Raw genomic sequence first — 15852 nt, 5'->3', positions numbered from 1 at the left:
ACTAGGCCAACACAGCTCAAAAAATAATAAATAATTTTTATTAATTAATAAATGTTTGAACCTTTTGTATATATTGTTACGAAGACGGGTTGACAATGTTTCTAGATTTTTCCACTAGTTAGAGAACTTTTCAGCAGGCTGTAATATGATTTCTGACCGTTTCAGGAGAGGGTCAACCACATATTAGAAAATTGTAATTTCCATAATGTTACCCTAGTTTTCAGGAAGCTGAAACCTTTTTTAGTCGGTTTAAGAATATGTGTAGTAGAGTGGTGCAGTTTTCAGGAGACCCGTTTTCAGGCGTTTTCAGGCCTAGGTATAACTCTTTGATGAAGGAATATTTTAGACCAAACTTTCAAGGTGTGAGACAAGGACGAAATGATACGAGAGAGAGAGAGAGAAGATCAGTGCTTTCTCGAAACTGGACTGAGCACTCTAGAACGCCGTACGACAAGAACGGAGCAACGTGCGAGAGAGACAAAGAGTGCAGACGTTCTAGAATTTTGCAATCGCTACTCAGTAGCAAGCCCGCCTAGAGAGTTCTCGAATATTGTTTAGAATTATTCCCTGGGATATATAAGGGAGCCGAAACGCGACTAACCTTTAGTTTTGAATACGATAACAAGAGTGAAACACCGAAGCGATAAAGTGCGAATAAAGTGAATACAAGTGATAAAGTACTGTGTGAAGTGTGCATAAGTGAAGTTATAAGTGATTGTTTTTGGGTGCTATAAGTGCATTTCTGCAATTAATTTGTGCCCATAAATTCCTCATTGATTTACCAAGAAATAAACCCTTGAATAAATCTACGGCATTTTCTATCCGATCCTATAGCTCGTAACAATATTATGTATTCCATCTTTAGCTATAACTTTAGTTTATTTTTTTTTTGTTATACAATTTATGTTAGCTGGCATAACGAAATAAATAAAATTATACTACCAACGTGAGTGTTACTAACAAAACCAAGGAAACGCCAAGTGATATTACAGTAATGAATTTCTTTTCTTTATTTTTTTGTAAAGTCATGAAGCTTACAGCTCCATAGAATTATAATTTCGATAGTCATTTTAAAAGGTAAAAATCATAATACTAAACTTACGGAAACATGAGTGCAGTAGCTAGTTAAAACTTGATCTACAATGCTAAACTATTATCTATTCTAACTTCTAACATTTCGTGGGCGCAAAGTTGCTTTGAGCGTGTTCGGAAGCAACTTTAATCATTAATACGCGGCCTTGATTAATATTTATAATAATTTCATGCAAACTGCCGGTTCAACGCTGAATTATAGCAATTTGCGAGCTACTCACTCACAATACTTGACGAAGATTGATGACGTTGAACATTTTTGGTGATTCTTTGTGATAGCAACTTAATTGTTATTGTAATTAGATAGAAAAATTTAATTTCCTTGATGGTTGTATACAGATAGGTTTAGTTGGTAGGAAAATCTTATTATTCAAGTGAATATTCTTTCAACATTTCAAAATGACATCGGCAATGTTGTAATAATTGTTATGGGTGTATAATCTCAGAGTTGAAGTCAGAATAGCCGAATTATCATTTAATCCATTTTCCCCTTATTAACTATGTTTCTATTATAAAGTTTATTTTATTAATAACTATATAGTTTTAAGGCAGTTTTGCCGCGCACCATTTATATGTGAACCAGCTGCCCACTGAAGTGTTTCAAAACTAATTTGACTCGGGTCCTTCAAGAAAAGAGCTGCCTTAAAAAGATGGCATTGTACTTGCGTGCCTTCTGGCAATGTACATGAGTACATGGGTATCACTTTTAATTAGGAGAGCCTCCTGCCCGTTTGCCTTAAAAATAATACATTTAATTTTTACTTTTTCATCTTTGTTATTTATTGATTAAAACGCGAATTTATTACGTAACGAACTTCTCAGGAAAATTAAAGAATTTACAAAGTCCCTACTAAAACCAGGTAGTTAATTAGTAACTCCGTTAAAAGTAAAAAAAAATTAAAATACCCAAAGTATAACGTAATCACAGAAAAATTACTGACCCTCTGTTGAAACAGGAAAAGGGCCGCAGTATAAATATTTTATAATTAAATCATACTTGAATCATGGTTTTTGAAAGCAATTTTTGGCAGAGCTTTCCGGAGAGCTTTGGTGTGTTGAAAAGATTACTAAAGAAAATGGAATACTGACTTCCTGAAAATATGCCTTGCATAATACTTTTTCCGTTCAAAATGTTTGTTTTCCATTGCCAAATCATATTGTGATTGCAAAAGCTTTATTTACATTGTATAATATTAAACTACATTTTCTTCAGTCTTGTGCGGTTACTTATACATACAATACGGTTTCGCTATAACTCCTTATGAAGCCTGCACGTTGCTCATTGATATAGCCAAGTAAGTGATCAGCATTATATACCTGACACGTCATTGATTGAGTTTAAGATGTTACGGTTTCCTCACGGTATTTTCCTTTATCTCATGAGCACGCTGCCCACACGATAAAATTCCCCTTCCCATACATGCGAATAAGGAAATGTTTCACGCACATGTATCGAAGTAATTAGATATAAAAGTAGTATCTAGTTAAGAGACTTACACTGATAACTAATTAATTATACATCCATCTCAGATTTTTTTTACCATCGTATTTTGACGGACACAGAATTTTCTAATCTGTTTCATTAGACTTATTTAAAGGTAATTAGGTAGAGTTTTCGTCGTTAATGTCCAATTAAAAAACCTAGTGGCGCTACAAACTTTTTGATCCGGGTAGCAGATCTATGTATCTGTTTCCAGATCATTCATTTTTGTAATAGACAAATCAATTTTTGGGTCCGGGACATGCCAGTTTTACCCGCGATGATTTTCTTCACCGTACGAGTGTTTAATGCGCACATACGCAGTTCATTGGTGCACAGGCGTAGTCAAACCAACGACCTCAGGGATGAGAGTCGCACGCGGAAGTTACTAGGCAAATACTGCTCTTGAAAAATATTTAAACCAGTGAATGATGATATGTATAATTAAAAATGAAAGAGGTCACACGAAAGATTGCCCGCTGCCCTCTTTATTTTTAATTTTTTTGACTGTACCGGATTCTGCAATGACGTACCAAATAGTAAATAAAACATTACGGTACTTTTTATTTGAATCCTTCAGATATAAAGGAGTGTAAATAGGCATATTATATATTATAGGGATAAATAGGCCGCCTTACCTGCAGTAATTAGTTTCTTATCAGAATGCGCAGCCTTTTTGAGAAACTCCCTCTTCACTAGCCTCTAGGCTGTTTTATTAACGAGGAAAAAACTTTAACGAGAACTTAGATTTACTCAGCTTTATTCAGTGAATTTGATTAAATCTTTTGAAGTACTTTAAGAAATCCATTCAACTGAAATAGGAACATCTTCAGCCTTCTATAAACTGCCTATACCGGGATACAATTATACAAGTCATTTGTTTTTTGCTCCTTCATTTCAACCAATGTAATATTTTTAGTATTAAAATAAAACTGTGACTGAATCACGGTCATTACTAAAATGACCGTAAGTCACGAATATCGACATTGAAATATTAATAAATTGACCTTTCTATATAAACTGCCCTACAGTTTTTATAGTATTATCGTAGATCTAGGCTAGTACAAATCTTAAATCATATAATATATTAAGTACTCAGTCTATAGCATACATACGGCCCGTTTTATATATGTGACTAACGTAACCATGGGTTGCTTCCTTTACCAGCATCCACCATAAAATATCGTGGGTCCATCTGCTTCTGGGTTTATTGTATATATATATATATATATTTAAACTCGTCATATTTCCGATGGGTTTATTTCATATATTAGGACATACTAATAATTACAAATAATTATGCGACCTATGAAGAGTCAATCAAAAAAATTTTTTTAGCAGTGTTGGCCTAGTGGCTTCAGCTTGCGACTCTCATCCCTCACGTCGTAGGTTCAATCCCTGGCTGTGCACCAATGGATTTTCTTTCTAGGTGCGCATTTAACATTAGCTCGAACGGTGAAGGAAAACATCGTGAGGAAACCGGCTTGCCTTAGACCCAAAAAGTCGACGGTGTGTGTCAGGCACAGAAGGCTGATCACCTACTGGCCTATTCAATTCACAAACAATCTTGAAACAGATACAGAAATCTGAGGTCCAGACCTAAAAGGTTGTAGCGCGATTGATTTCTTTTTTATGAAGAGTCATACCACGCGACCTATGAATAATTCGCGTAATTATTTGTATGTCATCTACAATATTGTAGATAAAAACGTGCATACATTTTGCTCATACATTTTTGTTTAACTTTACCTGAAAATTTCCTAATTTCCCCTCTCAAGTTAAGCCATAAAGTTATCTCTTGATTCAGCAAGTATGAAATAATTCAAATGAGGATAGCAAAGACATCACACGCCTCCGGGCAATGAAATTTGCATAGGCTGAAACTGTACGCACCTGCTCGCCGGTCTGATTAATTATTGAAGTACCAATTTTGAGGGAGTGCTACAAGACACCTGTGAATATCTCTTTCAATTTGGATTTTGATTTTCACGTTGGTATGATTATATATATAATTATTTATATAATTTTAAATTTTAATTTTTACGACGTTCACTGTGACCACGCACGCTGTAAATTACTAATTTCAATGCATATAAATTTTATATAATAAATAAATTGAAGGATAAATAAAATAGTAATATAGTATTGTCTTTTGTTAACATAGCTTTTACACGTGTGGTTTACAGCGTGTGTGGTCACGGTGAACGCCGTAAAAATTTAAATTTAAAATTATATAAATAATTATATGTTTATAATAATAATACATATCTTCAATCCGTTTAAAAAGTGTTTTTTTTTTTAATTTATATCTTATTTTTTTAATGCATGCACATATTATGTGCACATATTATGTGTGTATAATTAATCGTGTGAAATACTTGTTTAAAATATATTGATCATTATGGAAATAAAGAGGCAATAATAATGATAATGAATATACTTGTAAGGAAAGAAGGTATACAATTTTTCAAAGTCGGATATATGTTTGAAATATCTGTGTGGAATCAAAGCATTGAAAAATAATCAAACGATTATAAAAATCATAGGTTACGTAGGTTTAAATATTTTTACGTGATATTAATTAACGTCACATATCAAACAGACGTAATTTTGATTCGACAACCTCATCGTTTATAAAACTTACTGTACGTCCAAACAAATAAACCCCGATTGTATATAATTTAACTTTGACATTGTAAAAATGTATATAACTTTTGCATGCCTATTTATATATGGCTGATTGTGCGGATATTTGTAGTTGATCGATCTAACCCCTGTACCACTATCATGACAAATAAACGATTATTATTATTAAAAGCTTTTATACTTCTTGAAGTTATCAATTATGGCATGAATGGCAGTATAATTATCGGTAAAAATATCTTAACGATTTGTATTACGGGTTACAAAAACCCATTACTCAAAATTGAATTACAATACATTCAATATTCTAATTCATTGAAACATCGCGACGCCGCAACCAGTCCGGCGTGGTCACATACATACATTTCGAGATGAAATGCACAATATATTCATTCGGAAAAGTGGTCAATATGATCACGTTCAATTGCCACAACGCTTTAAATTGTTGGCTAGAATTGAATCGACAGTCGAATTATTTCAATTTATTTAAACTATTTTAGACGATGGATTGTATAAAAGATGTCTTCATGAAGATTGTATTTACTTAAGGTTCTGGTAGCACTGCGACAGTTGTCCATTCCTATTAAAAATATTTAGATTTTTTTAAATCACTTTATCTATTGCTAAAAACCGCATTAAACCCGTTTTATCGCGGTATCACTTAACATCAGGAGGCTTACCTGAAATTAAATGCCGCCCATGGAAACTCACATTGCTAGAAGGCTCGCAAGTGCGTTGCCGACCGTTCAAGTATTGGTACGCGCTTTGAAGGACCCTAAGTCAAATTGGTTCGGAAATTCTTCAGTGGGCAGCTGGTTCCACATAGTGGTGGTGCGCGGCAAAAACTGCTTTTGAAAACGCTCAATTGTGGAACGACGGACGTCGAGGTGATACGGATGGTATTTTGTATTTAGCCTTGAAGTCCGATAATGAAACTCAGATTTAAAGATTATTGCAAATAGACATACAGACGTTGTAGAGGTCTTTGATTGGCACTCTTTAATATGTTTTATTGTACATTTTCTTACGTAGTAAGGTTTAGAAAGTAACGCATCCATCTAAATAACAATTATAATCAGCTGTCCCAATTACAGCATACCAAACCCATAGCGAACAATATCGAAATATCTTCGACTATTCGAGACCCCATTAGGGTTGAGCTAATTAATATTTAAACACTCGAAGAATGTCGTCCACCCGAAATTTCAGCGAGTGCCGAGTTCCCGGGGCATTTCGGGCAATTTCATAACTTCCCAAAAGTTAGCCGGTCCCCGAATGCTCGGGTAAACTTCACGCCTCACTGCACTCATACTTCTGTTTATTTAACGATCTGCCATCTGGCGTTTATATACTGGATCTGATAAAACATTAAGCCAAATGAGCTTTATCCAATTTGATTCGTGTTGGGTTCTGCGTAATGTAATAAAACCTTTACGACTGTGTAAGATTTCAAATCTTTGTTAGATATTTAAATTACTTTTAAAGTTCGCTTTTATTGCTTAAAAAAATAATATAAGTTAATAATATTTCTGCGTTACCGCATTGTTAGAGAATCCTGTCTATTATAAGTCTTCAGACATAATCTATTCCTCGCTATTACATCACCCGAGACATTGTCTGCCTTTCCTTTTTACCTTTCACATTTAGAAAGGTTTATATAATATATTTTATTAGAATTTCAAAAATAATATGAGAATGTAATGTCATGAAAATCGATAAAGTTACGTGGAAATGGGCGAGGCACGTAGCAAGAGAAACGGAAGCCTAAGGTACAATAAACGCAAACGAACAAGACAATTTATTGGACAAATCAGATTAAGGACACAGCAGATGGTACATGACAGAGAGTGGCACAGTACAGAAATGGCCTGATTTGTAGGAGGCCTTTGCTATAAGTTATATAGAAATAATGGGCACACAGTTATATAGAAATAATGAGATGATAGTTATATAAATGTATTTAAATGTTAAAGTACGTGAAATAATAAAATTATTATTAACGCACACTTGCTTAAACTGTTAATTTTTTTGTGGAGTCAAGATCGGTTAATTACTTTAAATGCAAATACACCATTTAATAGTATTTCCTGGCTCATAACTACGATTTATTATGACGTAAACATGAGCATGTATACGTTTGTATTAAATACTAATTTATCACCAGTACAATTAACCTGACGTAAACGTTACGTAACATTTCTGTATATCATAGTTAAATTTCTTTACTTATTTTTTTAATAAGGGCCAGCCATTTTACACAGGACACGGTGTTTATCACGAACCGTTTGAAACCTTATTGGCCGTCAATGCTTTTTCAGTATACACTGAATAATCGTACAGTGAAGTATCTAATATTTTTTTATAAAGCACGATGAACAAACGAGAATGAGTCCCATCTGATGTAAAGTAATACTGCAGCCCATAGACTTTGTTACTATCGTTTTAAAAACGGTCTTACTAGATGGAGCTTAAGGCGAATTGGTTCGTAAATACTTTAGTGGGCAGCTACTTCCACATAGTCGTGGTCCGCGGCCTAAAATGCCTTAAAAATCTCAGTTGTCGAACGACAGACGTCAAGGTTATACGGATAAAATATCATATGCCACCTTGACACCCGATGATGAAACTCAGCTGCAGGTACTAATCCGAAAAACTTCTCTGAACACTCCGTGGTAAGTGCGAATCATCTTGCTTTCGAATCAGTATCAAACGCCACTTGATGTATGTATGTGTTATCATAAAAGGTAAACCTTATAGGTTCAAAATTATTTGAACTAATAAATAAACTACGGTTATACCAATTCATTCGCCTTTTATGGATTTTTAAATTACGATTGTGGCAGGTCATGTACATAATTTATGGAATATCGTTTAATATTTTTACGACTCTAGTGTGCTTATTAACGCCAACGATTTAGATTTTATTTCGATTAATCAAAACTTGATTAACACGTAAAGTGTGAGCATTTATGGTTTGTGTTAGTTTTATTAAAGGAATTAAAAAGATTAGTTCGTTTAAGCAATAAAATCGATGTAAATATTTGACTGTGTCTATTTCCTGGTTTACCATAACGAGTATAAATTTATGACCTGTTACTTAAAGTTATTTTAAGCTTTTAGGAGCTAAATTACGTATTTTCCAATTCTTTATTCTTTGCGTTGCGATACAGGAACATTTATTACGTCTTATAGTATGTTGTTGAATAAGAATATTTCTTCAAAAATATGCTTTATGAATTCGAAATTTTATTAATTCCCCATTTATTTTCTTGTAAAAATTGAGAAATTTCTATTACAAATAGAAATCCGCCAACACAACCAGTTATTTGTAAGTGTTATAGGCTAAAATAAACAAGATAAAAATCTAAGATTGACGGGACGGGCAAGTCGCTAGTGTTTAATAAAATTAAAAATTTTGTATTTCTTAAATGCATTAATTAAAGTGATAGAAGTTGCAAATATATAAATTAACTACAGTAAAATATTATAATTACACATTAATTCATTCAACGGAACTTGATATGATACCAATGTTTAAATAATAGTTTTAAAATACTCAATATACTCCATTTCAGCATCAGAAACCACTTTGGGAGCCGGGGCCGCGGGTGCAGCGGGAGCTACAGTCATCGGCGCTGGTGCTGCTTTAGCCTTAGCCGTAGCAGCATGGCGTGCAGCAAGACGAAGGCGTGCTCCAAGAAAAGCTCCCCCGTCTTCTCAGCTTGATAAACCAACAGATCATGACGATGCCGAGCCGGATCTTATACCCAATAATTACTGTAAGTAACTTTTTTATTAATGACTATTTATTAAAGTCAAATGAGATTTCGAGAAGGAATTTAAGTGGGTCTGATTCTAGTTGCTGATTTAATAAACTTTTTATGTATATGTCGCTCTAAGTCGCTTGAGCAGTGTTGGCTTCAGCATGCGACTCTCTTCCCTAAGCTCGTAGGTTTGATCCCCGGCTGGACCAATGGATTTTCTTTCTATGTGCGCATATAAGATTAGCTCAAACGCTGAAAGGAAACATCGAGGAAACCGGCTTGCCTTAGACATGCGTCAGGCAATGAAGGCTGATCACCTACTTGCCTATTCAATTAACAAATGATCATGAAACAGATACAGAAAACGGAGGCCCAGACCTAAAAAGGTTGAAGCGCCATTGACTTAATTTTAATATCGCTCTATGAAGTGTTTCCGATCGCTAAGCTTTAATACAAATTATTGATCGTAACCACCGTACTCATACTAGTTGAATATCTCCCTTTAGATCGGAAGAAACGCACATCTTTGCACAGCATATTTTCTTCGAGTTTTATTTTATATTTTTCGTTTTCCAAGACATCGCTATTCGACGTTCTGAGTTCGTAGAAATTTTTAAAATTACCAGTCTGGTTTTAATAAACTTAATTAGAAACATTTCCTTTCAATATCCGTTATGTAATAAGCCTCGTTTATTATAAAGTAATAAATTATGACACGGCGTGTTCCAGGGGATAATGATACTTATATCTTGGCGCTCGCCTACATTTCATGAAAGAGTATTTTTATTCTGTTTCAATAAAGTAATGTAATTGGATAGCGACAAACATATTTTAAATATAGATTTTATCTGTCAATGAACGTAAAGATTAAACTCTTCATGCTTTTAATGTTTAACATAGATTAGATGTTTATACAAGTTCTTTGGTTTGTTGAGCAATGTCCAAATGGCCAAGTGGCTTCGGCCTGCTACTCTCATTCTCGAGGTCGTATGTTTGATCACCGGATCAATGGACATTCTTTCTTTGTGCGCATTTAACATTCGCTCGAATGTTAAAGGAAAACATCTTGGGGAAACCGGCTTGCCTTATACGTGCCTATGTCGACGGCATATGTCAGGCATCAAAACATATAGAAAAATCTAAGCGCCAGACCTAACAAGGCACCACTGATGTATTTTATTTTATTATAAGTCTTATGTACTTATACACTAATATACTTGCTAAGTCTTCACTATAAATTTTACCGTCAACCCTGAATTTATAAGCTCAAACGTGCAATAGTTTCTTTCGAAGTTAGAGACTGACACTTCGATGTATAAACATCGTAATAAAACCAGTACCTTGTCAGAGAAAGCCTTCTTGTCTAGACAATGATCATAACGTATAAATCTGTCCCATTCTTTATTTTATAAAACGAGACTTACATCACTTCAGCCATCGTTCGAATATAATAGTTTTTGAGTTTTTAATAACTCTGTCACTTTATACAGCGCCTGAATATCAGAAAAGAACAAAGTGGATACTAAATTTTAAAAGCGATATCACACGTACAACTGTTGTTTTACGTTTTTGAACCTTTTTTAGAAGTGTAGCTATCGACACCGAAAATTCGAATATAAATGTTTTGAAATAAAATTTTTGTTTTAACCAGATACATATATTTTTTTTATTTTTTGTTGCATGCTAAAATTCTTTTTCGTATTTCGTAAAACAAATACAGCAAGTACGTATATGTTGTTTATTTTCAAAGATAAGATACGAAAGCCTTAATTGAATAACTAGTCAGCGAATGTCTTAGTTATCTTTTATTATACACAGATTTGTCAAAATATTTTACTAAACAAACAAACAGATATACAATTGTGCTACAAGTATTTATTTATGTATTATTATACTTTACTTATTTCGATACTTGGAGACCTTCGTGAACTAAGTAAGTTTTCGTTTGTATTCGTTCCATCTTTTCTGAGCTCATCTCATGATATACGGTGCTTGGATTTCGTTGTACAACCACTTTCCCACTTTGAAAAATTTCAATTCGATATCTGACTTCTCATTGTTTATGTGTTCATTAATAATAACTTGTAATAAAAAATATTCTCCTGTTCATGGTCTCAGATTTCTGTCTGTTTCGAGGTAATTTTTTTGTAAATTGGCCTAGCTCATCAGCCGTATGTGCCGACACACGCCAAAGATTATTTATGCCTTAGGCATGCCTGTTTCCTCAATATGTTTTCGCGAGCAAGTGTGAAAGAAAAGTAAAGTCCAGTCATGTCGGACAACTAGTAACGTAGTTTAATTTAAATTAATGTTATTTTTATTAGTGCTCAGTGAATTGAATGCTCGTCTTTAGGGAGGTCGTTTAAGCCGCCAAATGCCTGTGGTACGATCAGAATCGTAGACCAATTTTTATTCTTGGTACACAAAGATTACTCGTAAACATTATACAGAAAACTGTAATTAAATTCGATCTTGGACTTATAACAACTAACCGCACACAATGTTAAATTTATCAGTGAATTAAATCCGATTATAGTTGACCTAAATACACATTACTGTTATGAGATGTTCAGTTCAAGTTAAAATAAGTAAGAAAATGGAACAGGGCTGTTATTTAAGTAACATGAACTAAATTAAAGTCCAGTAATCAAGGTGACATAATCGTAAGCATATCTAAAAATAACAATATACATGAAAAGATATTACTTTACTGTTCCACTTTACCTACAACTTAAATTGGTATTTTAGTGGATTTCTAAATATTTGATCAATTTTGTAGAGCAAATGAATCATTAAGAATAACATGGTTGAACTATACAAAACTTAAAATAACTGTATATTATTTTAAAACATTTTGTTATATCTTTCCATGTTTATAAGATCAACGCTTGGGTTCTTTGTCTTCTACTGTTTTGCTATTTTGTGATATTTTTTGTGATGTTAAAAAAGTGTCATTGTTATTAACCATCGCTGAATCTGCAACGCCGTGATATTGGTGGCATTGCTTCAGATATACCTCAGCTGGAAGCTAATTTAACAAATTCGTATCTCCTAGTTTTGTAAGATTGACAAGACTTTTTAACTATGCCCATTATTTCAATATCTACACATCTCAGATATAATCTAATATAATAATGATAGGTTTGATTTAAAAATTTACTTCTTCGCTCGTTCAGTGGTCATATGACTGCAGAGGTTGGAGTCCCAGTGTATGTTTCGTAGCGGTAAAAAATTCTTGATTTCTGTTCAATTTAAAAGCAAAATTGTGTGATTTCCTTGTATTATTCTGTTATGATATATTTTACATTTACAGTACTGCACTTTTTTCGTTCGTTAAAATGTTACATGTTAAACAAATAGTTCGAAACATAATATTAACATTCAGACAACCCACTACTAATTGGTAACACGATGATTTATTTACCTCAGTATGAAAACAAAAATCTATTTGTGTTAATTAATATGCTCGTCAAAATAGGCCGTGGTAATAGTTGAATTGGATTTGCTACGTCGTAGCGCTACGTAGCTACGGCCCATCGGTTATTTATAACTATCACGATGCTAATAAGCTTTTTTTACTTATGTATAACACGGATTGTCAAGTAACAGTTCACCCCTTATTTACCTACATATACACAGATAGGATGGATTTAATTCAATTAAAATAACTAGCTTTCCATAAAAAAAAACTTGAAACCATATTTACCACAAATAGCTTGCACTGGCAAAAAACTTATCAGATCTTAGATAAGATTAGCCAAGTCTCTGATAAACAGGGGTTCTCTAATAGTATTTTTAAACGTTAACATATTTTGAATAAATTATAATTACTACCAATTCATGGCAACTGAATCCTAATGAGCTAGTAAATATAGCTCCGTATTTATCTATAATAACATTATAACATTTAAAGTTTATGGACAATCAAGAACAACTAAAAAATTCATTTACCAATAAGAAGGCAAATTTGTTATTAGTTTCATAGATTATATATTAACATGAATGTTTTGCGGTAGTTGAATTTGCATAGTAAGTCTTAAAAATAGGGTCGATGAGAAACGATACAAAACTTTTCTTACCTAAATCAAAAACTACTTCACGTAAATAACAGCGGTTTTCACCAATATCTTGATTAGTTTAAGAGAAACTTTTAGACATTTATTCAGTAAATTATTTACTGTGATAAAATACAAGATACACTCACGTCAAATACAAAAAAAATATATATAGTCCAGCCATAAGGTTACAAATGAAAATGCATTTGTTTTAATGGAGAAATATTATATTATTAAAATTTATACCTATCTATTTAATAAAAAATATGCAAAAAATAAATAAATCAATATTCAGTTCAAAATGGCCACATTTGGCTTTTGTACAGGCCTTTAATATGTTTGGTATATTTAAAAAAAATGATGATGCAAGACTGTATCGTGATACATTTTGGCTGAAGTTTTCAGTCCTTCTTCACAAAAATTTAGTTTTGTGACTCCTAGATAAGACACGCCCCACGAAACCATCACTGACGCAGGATGATGATGACGTTTTACCTTTCCGACCACCTGAGCAGCTTCTTTAGAACTGTGAGCATACCCTATCATTTTGCTTATTGTAGTGTTATTCAATCGTGAAAATTTTTTCATCTGTAAAGAAGATATTTCTTTGCGTTTCACCTGCGTACCTCGAGAGAAGGCGTTTTGTTCAATCCACTCTTTTTAATTGTAAATATTCATTTAGGGCGTGTCCTGTGTATCTACGATAAGCACCGAGCTTCAGGTCTTGTTTTATAATACGTGACCTAACGGGAATCTTCATTTCTCGCGATAAGATTTTCTGCTTCCTAATGGGGTTCTGACGAAACGCCTTCGTAGTTCTAACAGCACGCGGCCGCCCCGATTTTTTCTTTTCTTCAACAGATGAAGTGTTGTTGTATCTGTTGATAGTACGATAAATGGCTGATACCATGCTTTTGAAGTGTCTGGAATATGACTGACGGCTTCTTATCCACTTTGAGCAAGGCGATCACTGCTATTCTATTTTCCTTAACATCCCATTATTATAATTTGATAATTAACACGAAAAAATATTCGAAATCGCGCAATATTTGAAGTTTTTAAAGTAATATACGTGTTCCAAATTCAAAACAATTAAAAAGTTGAAAAAACTGTACTTACATTTGTATTACTTATTGCCAGCCTAGTTACGATCATTAAATTAATTGTTTATTATCAAATAACCAAGACACTAATGGATTCCACATACATTGAAAGCTCCATACGAGTAAATAAAATATCCAGAATGCGTGTAAACAAAACTTGTTAAATATTCTATTAAGGAAAGGTAGACCTTTTTGGCAGAACATTTGTGCGTGTTACGAATTCTGTCCCTTCCAGAACTTTCTTTAATTTCTAATGTAAAACACGGTGTATTGAATTTTATATATTATATTTACTAGACGCATCAACTTCAATAAACTATATTATACAATATAATGGTATTTACCTTTAGCAGCTGTAACAACCCTCACTTACTCGTGCAGAGATCGATATCGTGATGAAAAATCTTTAATAGCCAAACATATATGTTAGGTTTAAAGAATTGTATTCATTAAAAGGCAGTGTTGGCCTAGTACCTTCAGCATATGACTCTCATCCCTGAGGTTGTAGGGTTAATCCCCGGCTGTCCATTAATGGACTTTCTTTGTATGTTCACATTGAACATTCGCTCGAACCGTGAAGTAAAACGTCGTGAGGGACCCGGCTTGCCTTAGACGCAAAAATTCGACGGCGTGCGTGAGGCACAGAAGGCTGATCACCTACTTGCGTATGAGATTAACAAATAATAAAACAAAAACAGAAATCTGAGGCCCAGACTTTTACTTTTATTCTCATTAAAAACAAAAACATACTTGTCACTTATGAGGAAACAAATAATAATATTCAAACCTAAAAAAGTAAAATCTATCACATCATGGTACCGTAACGTTATACGCAGTTATTGCATTAGAGTCCATCTACCAAAAAACTTCGCAGGCCAATTCGAAACTGGTCCAGTGCTACTATTTCCCGTATCTCAGGAAGCTGTTGTAAAGACTCGCCTCGAAATAGGTAATATTTTTCCGACCGTATTCGGTTCTGATTTTAGGTAGATGTATATTATTAGCGTTATGCCGGCAACGTGTGTGGTATTTAAATTAAATTTAATGTGCATTTAGTTATTTATCAACACTTCGTTAGATTACAATATAAAAAAATAATTGAACATAATTAAATCAAAAGGAGGGCAACTGGCGGCCTTGTCGCTTTCGAGTGATCTCTTCCAGGCAACCACAGGGTTATGTATGTTGTTAAACTATAGTGCGTGTTGTATATTTATACAGTTGCCTTATGTTAATTAATTTTGTGTCAATATTTAGTTCGTAAGTTGATGTATGAGCAGGATTTTGTAGAACGTATTGTTTAAGTTTACTAGTTTAGTTGTTGAAGTTCTACTCCATATCTCCAATAGATGTGAGACTGAAGAATTGTATATAATTATTTTCGAACCGTTTCAAAATTTAGAGTTAATGGGTGTTTTGTTAAGTTTAATTAAATGCTCAAAGATAATACTTAACATATGAGTTGACAATGCATATTAAGACGAGACTGACCTTTAAAAGAGGCCGCACTAATTCTTTTAAATCTTACCTGAAGATAAACAATTTTAGTAAGATTTTTAACAATTTGCATTTTCAAACAATGAATAACATAAATATTATGTATCGTACTGTTGTATGTTTTGGCATAGCGCACATTTTAAATTAATTTTTGTTTTCTATTTATCAATTGTTTTATTATTAATGTTGATATTGTTTATATATTAAACACTAGTTTT

At 33.3% G+C, this 15852-nt stretch overlaps 1 protein-coding gene across 1 annotated transcript in view; it reads left to right on the top strand.

Annotated features, from left to right (window-relative positions):
• The window catches only part of LOC123707498 (nephrin), a 354939-nt gene that overhangs the window by 313684 nt on the left and 25403 nt on the right, over positions 1–15852 (top strand). The window contains exon 15 of the mRNA XM_045657591.1: positions 8791–8994. Coding sequence (XP_045513547.1) covers positions 8791–8994 — 204 coding nt within the window. The remainder of the gene's footprint in view (positions 1–8790; positions 8995–15852) is intronic.

This window comes from Pieris brassicae, chromosome 3 (genome assembly GCF_905147105.1).
Source record: "Pieris brassicae chromosome 3, ilPieBrab1.1, whole genome shotgun sequence".
Lineage (NCBI taxonomy): Eukaryota > Metazoa > Arthropoda > Insecta > Lepidoptera > Pieridae > Pieris > Pieris brassicae.
Note: the sequence above shows the minus strand (reverse complement) of the source record. Positions and strands in the feature narration are given on the sequence as shown.